At 33.2% G+C, this 8,320-nt stretch overlaps 1 protein-coding gene across 1 annotated transcript; it reads left to right on the forward strand.

Annotated features, from left to right (window-relative positions):
• The first annotated feature begins 245 nt into the window (after window positions 1–245).
• On the forward strand, window positions 246–5,504 carry LOC111086622 (cuticle protein 6-like). Its single transcript, XM_022390196.1, has 2 exons — window positions 246–405; window positions 5,002–5,504. The coding sequence occupies exons 1-2, from the start codon at window positions 349–351 to the stop codon at window positions 5,431–5,433; spliced, it is 489 nt and encodes a 162-aa protein (XP_022245904.1). The 5' UTR covers window positions 246–348; the 3' UTR covers window positions 5,434–5,504.
• Window positions 5,505–8,320: the final 2,816 nt, after the last annotated feature.

Consider the following 8,320-nt stretch of genomic DNA (forward strand, 5'->3'; position numbering starts at 1 on the left):
CACCAACAAAATGAATTGTTGGGGATATTGTCCTCGAAGCTCAAGTCTGAGCGTCAAATGAGATCATAATGCAACTCACGTAAGCTAAAAAGAGGTTAATGACGTGACCCCGTGAGGTTTAGGGTATAAAAACCCCTGGGAAAGACCCAGAGGCTGTATGTTTGGTGGGGGTGGCACGAGCTTACGACCACTCAGTAAAGCACGAGCGAGTTTCGTTGCTAAGAGACCAGTAAATTGGATGTTTTGACCGTACGTTGTGATGCTGGGTGCCTTGGCTTATTCTCTTTAAACAGTTTTGTGGATCATCATCACGAAGATATAGAAGATCTGCCACGTTCTTCATTAACCATGCTGCTTTCTTCTGGAAAGCTCTTGTCCTCCTCGAGCACAAACATCTTCCACTGGGTAAGTAATAATCTCGATGACATCATTTAATTTGAGATTTGTTATTGTATTCCTGAGAGTTATCCGTCTAGTTAACCTTTTTTTTAATAGCTGCTGTTATCATTGCTATCACGTTGACAAATTAAATTATATTTCATTTGAACTTTTGTGTTTTCTGTAGCAGTTTTACATAATATGTACCATGTTTTGTAATAAAAATGTTTTATTAATTTTTTAACATAATGATTTTGACTATAAAGAATAGTAACAAATGTAATTAGTTAAATTGTACATTGTAACATGAAACCAAACTAAGTTTAGATACGTTTGAAAACCTTTTCACGGGCTAAAGATCAACAATTTTGGTAAAATCTAATTTATTTATTTTTCCAGAAGTATATTGTAATTATTTCAACGGATAAACCCCCTCCCAGCGGTACAACGGTATGTCTGCGGACTTACAACGCTAGAAACCGGGTTTCGATACCCGTGGTGGGCCACAGATAGCCCATTGTGTAGCTTTGTGCTTAACTTCAAAATAAGCAAACAAAAAATCAACGGATAATTATATAATATAAAGTACTTTAACTCTCTCGATTGGCATCAGGAGGCGTTTACACACGTTAAAAATTGGTTCTAGAAATGTATATAATATATATATCTTTTAAGTTAAACTGCGCCATCAAACTCAAATTTACAAAGTTAGAGTAAGATGTTGTTTTCTTTATCTGTGTGTTTGTAAAGTTTCGTATGTATATTTCATTTAGGAACAGTAAAACCTTCGAAACAAGACATCATGAATGAAAACATAAATGTTAAGCTCCATAAACATGTACATAGTTACAATATTTAACTAAGTGTTGGTTTGAAATGTTTTTATTAAGTAACGATCAGCCCTATTACCGCTGCTACATCAAATGGGTTATTTTCACAACATAACTTAAGATTAGAAAAACTAAAAAAAGTTATACCTAAAAATGTCATACCTCTTTTCATTACAAAAGTTCCTGGGTACGTTTGTTTGTTTGTTTGTAATTAAGCACAAAGCTACACAATGAACTATCTGTGCTCTGCCCACCACGGGTATTAAAACCTGGTTTCTAGCGTTGTAAGTCCGCTGTGCCGCTGGGGGGCTTCGGGGTACGAAAACTATATTATGAAAAATTTCTTAATTTGACTTTCTTATAATGATAACCTAAGAAACAAATTTGTAATATGCAGTCGTTGATATAATACATTCTACGTTCGATAGTTGGAGTTTTCGTATTTTTATAAACAAGGACAAAATCAAAATAAGTTTGAGGGAGTATATATATATTAAACAATTGTATATATGGATTTTACTAAATAAATTAATAATTGTCGGGGGTTTACGAAACTGTTACTTATATTGAAGTGTTTTAAAATAACGATAAAAAATTTATCAACCTTGAAAACTTTCAAAATATGTGTCATTATTGAGGGTTGATCGCATTTTATTAGAACGATGTTTCAGGTTCGATGCTCTCTTTGGAATTGTACTTCGTCGATCATGATCCTTCACATAGCTATAATTATGGGTTAGTGTCTGACACCAAAGTTTCCATTAATTTTCAGACAATTTAATTTGATTTTTCTTTTCGGAATGATCAAACCGAAGCCAAAGACAAACCTTCGAACCATATATAAATTAGTCATATTCATATTAAACAGTTAAATAGGCAACATTGAGATTATAACTTTAAATAAATTAAGATACATACAGAAAAAAATAAAGATTGTTGCCAAATATAAGCATGTTGAGCTATCAGTTTCTATTGTGAAAGTTGACAGGTTTGAGAGAAGTCCAGAAATTATGTTCACGGTCCTAGAAACAACATAACAGTCTTGATAAGTAGGATTATCTGAAACCAACAAGCAATCACAAAATAAATTAGTTTGAAAAACTAACAAATTGTCATAGAGATAAATAATAAGTGCCTTGAAGGGTCACAGTGGAGGTTCCTCTTTCCACACAACAAACTACTACAAATTTATATGCGCTGTGTACAGTCCTGAAAATGCAAAATAATTTCAAAAGATTAATGGTCACATATTCAATTTTCAGAGTTACGTTGTCACAGAGTTAATAACAGTTCTATTGAGTGTAACTGTTTCCAACAAGTAGTCAAATAGTTAAATGTCATTTGCTGATTACAGTCGTGATGAGTTAGAATGAGTGTTACTGTTACCAAGCAACAACTGTGGTCACACAGTTTATCAAAATGAGCAAATCACATATAACTCTAAATGTTTCCAATCACTCACAAATTTGGATATTATTTTCCATTAAGAGCCTTGAAAAATTCCAATAGATATTATTGTTTTTAAAAGATCACTGTTTACAGAAATGGTATGTTGTGCTTTAATTATTATCACTAACAGTAATATTATTTCGCATAGATATTACTACTGAATTATATCATATTGCATTAACTTGTATATCACGTACAATAATGACTTTTTTTCTTTGTCTCTTTGGAAATTTGTTTAAGAAATAATAATAATAGAATATAAGGTATATTCACACAGTAGACGAATTCGGAATTTTAAAATCAAAATTGGCTCTTAAAGTTGGATGCAATCAACCATATAGTTAAAAATATGTATTACTGATTATGTTTTATTCCTTAATAAAAGTGTTGTGGTTATTATAAAAATATATTCGTCAGTCACAAGGAAATTTGCAGTGAAATAAAGTACATACATGTTTGACGTTTTACATTTTTCATAACAAAAAAAATAAAACATTACCTTTAAATATACATATATATATAACTATATTGTAAAGGTAGACGCTTTGCTTTGTTGTAAAGTTTAAACTTTCCTATTCTTTAAAAATCAAAAGTCACATTAGGAGCACTTGTGTGGCCCACAATGTCCCACACTCGAAATATCATTAACTCTACGGAGTTAGGTATGAGTAGAAGTTCGTATCCCGCTAAGCATTTTGAATTAGTTAAATGATTTAGTTTCAAGTTCTAATTCTACATTTTAACCTTGTCATCTAAGGTTTTTGCCTGACGTGCATACAGTAAATGGTTATTATGGTAAAGAATAAGTTATACTTAGCAGCCTAGTAGTCGGGTTTTGGTAACAAATTTCACGTTGACTTTCCTCCTTCATTAAAAGAAATAAATTTCCACAATTGGCTGTGGAGAGTTAACAACAGTTTCAATGTAGGTCGTTGATGTACCATCCCTTAGTTTCAACCTGATTGTGGAAATTAAGTTCATAGTTAATCAGGGATATGCAAATACTGTTATTTACATTAATATAACTGTCTAGCTTGTTTTAGTATGTTTTTTTTATGTATTGTCAAATGTACTGGGACGGCAATCCTTCCGAAGGGTGGAGGGCTCATGTTTCGGCCCAAAGACTCCATTCCATTAGGTAGTGAACTCCGTCTTCGAGTTCATCACAGCCTGGCCTTATGGGTTATTAACACTTGTAACTAATCATTAATACACACCTAGTAAAATAAACCACCAGTGTTCTTACAAAGCAAGTTCAATTATAGTAAAATATATAGATTTGGGTGTGACCTAGTGTTTTCCATTGCTGAACCAAAAGATTACGGTTCACGTCCTCTTGCCGCAAAATCGTGCTCCTCGCTTTTGGGCCATGAGTGGTAATACGATCGACAGCCAAATCCCACTATTCGATTACAGTAGACCAACAACTGCTGATGGATGCTATTGACTATCTGCCTTATCTCTAATTTATCAGTTCAAAATTAGGGACGGCTAGTACATATAGCCCTTGTGCAACTTTCCACAAATATCCAAAACAGAAAATTTCCGTCAAACAGTTTTAGAGAACATTCCACAGTGGTTTAACTAGAATTACGTCAGCTTTCTAAGCTAGAAAAAGCAGATTCTGGACGTTACTCGTTTTAAATCACTATTAGACGCTGCACATGGCATAGTGTTGAACAGTGATCAGAATGTTACAATAGGGAAAGGCTTTGGATTCAATTCAACACAACTGAAAAGAGCCCTGCAGTTCTTAACCCTCAATAAAGTACGGAATTATGGATCTAATAGCATATGTTTCTTTCTACAACATGTTTTTAAAAGTTCGCATGGAGCAAAGAATGGTTAATTTTGGACTTACAGACAACATCCCACATTAGCATGTCTAATGGCCTTCTCTTTTTTTTTCTTTTTTTTTGGCGCTCACTATCCACAGTGGTTTTTGATGTGGAACGTGGACCGAAATATTCTGAGCTTCTTTCCGTGCAGAATAATCTCTCCAAGTGGGTGGCTATCTATGTTAGTTGTTGACCTACATGAACTTCACACAAAAGTGCAATATGGGGACGGGTCCATCTTTAGCTCTGAGTATATTGTCTCCAAACATTTGGTATGATAATAAATTCACATATGTTTAGAATATCTTACTTTGGTTTTAATATAATTCTTGAAACATATTTTCTTTAGAATACTGGTGTGCATGTTACAACAGCGTGACTTGAATATTTTTTGTGTTAATTGTATTTCTGCTAATTTCTTACAAATGAATGCAGTTCTGTTACTGACATACAAATGAGTGCAGTTCTGTTACTGACATATTTTTATTCACTCTATTTCTTTACAGATGATACTTATTCTTGTTGTGCCTCTTTTGTGGCTTCAGTTTGTAACGTCAGCGTTTAACGGATATGGCCAAGAAATCCCTATTCCTGCTGGTGTAAAGGCGAATTACATGATTCGAAACCACCTCGGTTTCGGAACGTACAAGTACGGCTACGATACAGGATCTGGGCCGAATCAGTCTTTCAGACAGGAAGAGAGAGCAGAGAATGGTACAGTCCGGGGAAGGTGGGGATATGTGGATCCCTATGGTAGCCTCAGGGTGACGGAATATCTAGCAGATGCTACTGGGTATCACATTTTAAGACAGCGAATAATAAAACCAGAATTTGAAGAACCAATAGTGAAACCACCCCGGCCTGTCGAGAATCCACCTGGACCTTTCATTGGACCTCTCCCTCCATTTCTTTCTCGACCATCACCAGACGATATATGACTTCATTTTGTCTTACTTAGTATGGTTTTGCTAGCGAAGCCTGGGGTGGTAAACTATTTTGCTTAAAGTACGGGGATGACGACAAGTGTGCCACGAAATACCTATCTCTTCAAATTTCCTGTCCAAGTGAATAGAAACTATCAATACAAGTATTATGAATCATAATATAAACTACTTTTTTTGCAATATTTTGTAGGAATCATTCTTTGTTGTTAAAACCGTGCTCGTGACAACAAGATGTTGCATAGTATTTATGACCAACTTTGTTACCTTCGGCCGGTGTAGCTTCTTGATGAGATATTTCAGTCTTATTTTTATTATCAATTACCATACATAATTTTATCTAGTATTTTAGTGTTGCATAGTATTTATGACCAACTTTGTTACCTTCGGCCGGTGTAGCTTCTTAATGAGATATTTCAGTCTTATTTTTATTATCAATTACCATACATAATTTTATCTAGTATTTTAGTGGTGATGTGGATTTTAATATATCTTATAAACAGACTCGCAGAAACCCAATAATGTTCAATACAATATAACCAAATGCAGTACATTACAACATGGTTTGATGTATGGGTGAAAGAGAAATGGTATATTTTATTGAAAATTATATTTATTTATTTTTTATGGGGGATTGGGGGTGGGGTGCAGACAGCGATTTTACATTAAAGATTACAAGTTGAATATTAATATTTGTTGATATTTCGAATAAACTATTTAGCACTAGAATCTCTTGTCTACTACTACTATTACTTGTTTTGAATATTAACCTAAAAACGTTGAGTGGAAAATAAGAGTGAACTTAAAATTATCTTCGTGCAAATCAACAAGTGATCTCTAATAACAATGGGGTCTTTTTTATGCTATAGATTTCTAATTTCAACTTCTTTTTTTTTCCAACTCCATTATTATACATCTTACTTGTTTGGACATTCGTTAGATCTTATATTTTCCACTCTTTTCTGTAATCTGAATAAAGAGAACTGTTTGGTCTGTGAAGGTCGGATATATCATAATTAAGTGTAATTCCCAGAAAGCAAACAAAGAAGAAAGATATAAGACTACACAGAGCTTAGTAAAATAAATGAATAAAAAGATGGTAAAAGAAGAGACAGGGAGAAATGCTGTAGCACAAAAACACTTCAATGAAATAGAAAAATTATGTTTAATTTTTGTACTATTTCTAGTAATTTATTTCTGAATTGACAGTTGTATGTATTCACGTAATTTATTTTCAAGAGAAAGCACTTAATTAATGTTATGATTATAAACATCATGTGTAGAATTTTGATAGCAAACACACTGCTGAAGAATAAAATTAGATGCATCTAGCTTGTTTTATATATAAGTAAGATTTCCAAATGTTTTCATTTGCATTTATTGTTAAAATAAAAATCTCACAAACCTTAAGAAATATATGTAGTGGTATTGATTAGGGGCTTATATAAAATATTATCAATGTATTGTTTTTAGTTTTAATCCTTATAGTAATTATCTAATTACCGAATTTCATTAAAATCATTAAGTATTTCCCTTCCAGGATAGGACAGAGCGCGGCCTAATAGTTATCATATCGGACTAAGGACCCGAGGGTCACACGTTTGAGACGTGGTGACACCAAAAATATTTCGCTCTTGCAGTTGTAGGTGGAATAAGAGTGACAATCAATCCCGCTATTCAGTTCAGAGTAGCCGCTTCTGGCAGCGAGAGTTGCCGGATGATTGCCTTCCTTCTAGTCCGCAATTCAAATTACGGACGACAATGGCTGAAACAGAAGGGTCTTGGGCTTCACCTGCCAGTTTAGCCCATTGTATACATAAGGTATAGTTCAAACAAAAAATCCTACCGGGGTAATTTTGTTTTCTTTCTTTCTTTTTTCTGGCGATTGTAAAAAAAAATAATAATAGCTGGTGGTTGAAAATACTAAATTATTTTTATATGCATTTGTTTTGACAGCATCCTCTAATTCTGCGGACATAATAAATGTTATTGTGATTGATATGTTGTTATGTATCCTTTTAAGGACTCATTTGAAAAAGTAAGAATCACAGGTCATCTTTTTTTTTATTTGAAGAGTTCTTCTGAAGATAAGAAGAAAAAAAAAACGATTTCAATACCGTTAATAGTACAATCTTCAGGATCTCTAAGTTAAGAAAACATGATTGCGTAGATCTGGTTTCAAAATGTTCATATATCCTTCAGGCATAAAACATGCAAAGAAGGACATAAATATAACTAAAACTACTGTTCAATCAAATTCTTCTAGAAGACAAATCTTATAAAACAGCCCTGAGTAGCATTTTATCACTTATCTGATTTGGCTGTGCTACAGTACTTATGAGCTAATCATGGTGTGGATTTTGCTACCTATTATGATTTTACATATTTGGTATATTTATAACTCAGCGAGATGCAAAAGAAACGTGGGTATTAAATGAGCGTGAAGAGTCTCCAGCATTTTAAATGATTTTTGTATATAAATATACAGAGTTGGGGCTATAATAAAATACATTTTAAATGCTTAATGAATTTTCAAAATTACAGAATTTAATTAAAAAACAAAGACAACTGTGCGTTTCACAAAAACTTCATATATTCACAACGATGGTTTCGCCAGTAAAGGAATCATCATGTTTCAGACTGTAATTTAGGAGTTTCACCAAGTACCGACGGTTTCAAGTATCCATTTTCCAAAGTTAGTCAAGTGGTAAACAGAAAATTTTTAAAACTAATTCTGTGCTTCATGATAGCAATATCAACAAATAATTCTACAGTGGTTTCTTTCAGCTTGTTTACAAGGCAAAATAAAAAAAAATAAAATAACCTTATTGGTTATATAAAATGTACGAGAAATTCAGTATCTTCCTTACCTTATATGCCTACT

Source organism: Limulus polyphemus, unplaced genomic scaffold (assembly GCF_000517525.1).
Source record: "Limulus polyphemus unplaced genomic scaffold, Limulus_polyphemus-2.1.2 Scaffold1259, whole genome shotgun sequence".
NCBI classification, from domain to species: Eukaryota; Metazoa; Arthropoda; class Merostomata; order Xiphosura; family Limulidae; genus Limulus; species Limulus polyphemus.

Coding starts and splice junctions, on each gene's coding strand:
- LOC111086622 (XM_022390196.1), top strand. CDS start 349: ATGCTGCTTTCTTCTGGAAAGCTCTTGTCCTCCTCGAGCACAAACATC. Junction 406..5,001: donor GCACAAACATCTTCCACTGG/GTAAGTAATAAT, acceptor ATTTCTTTACAG/ATGATACTTATTCTTGTTGT.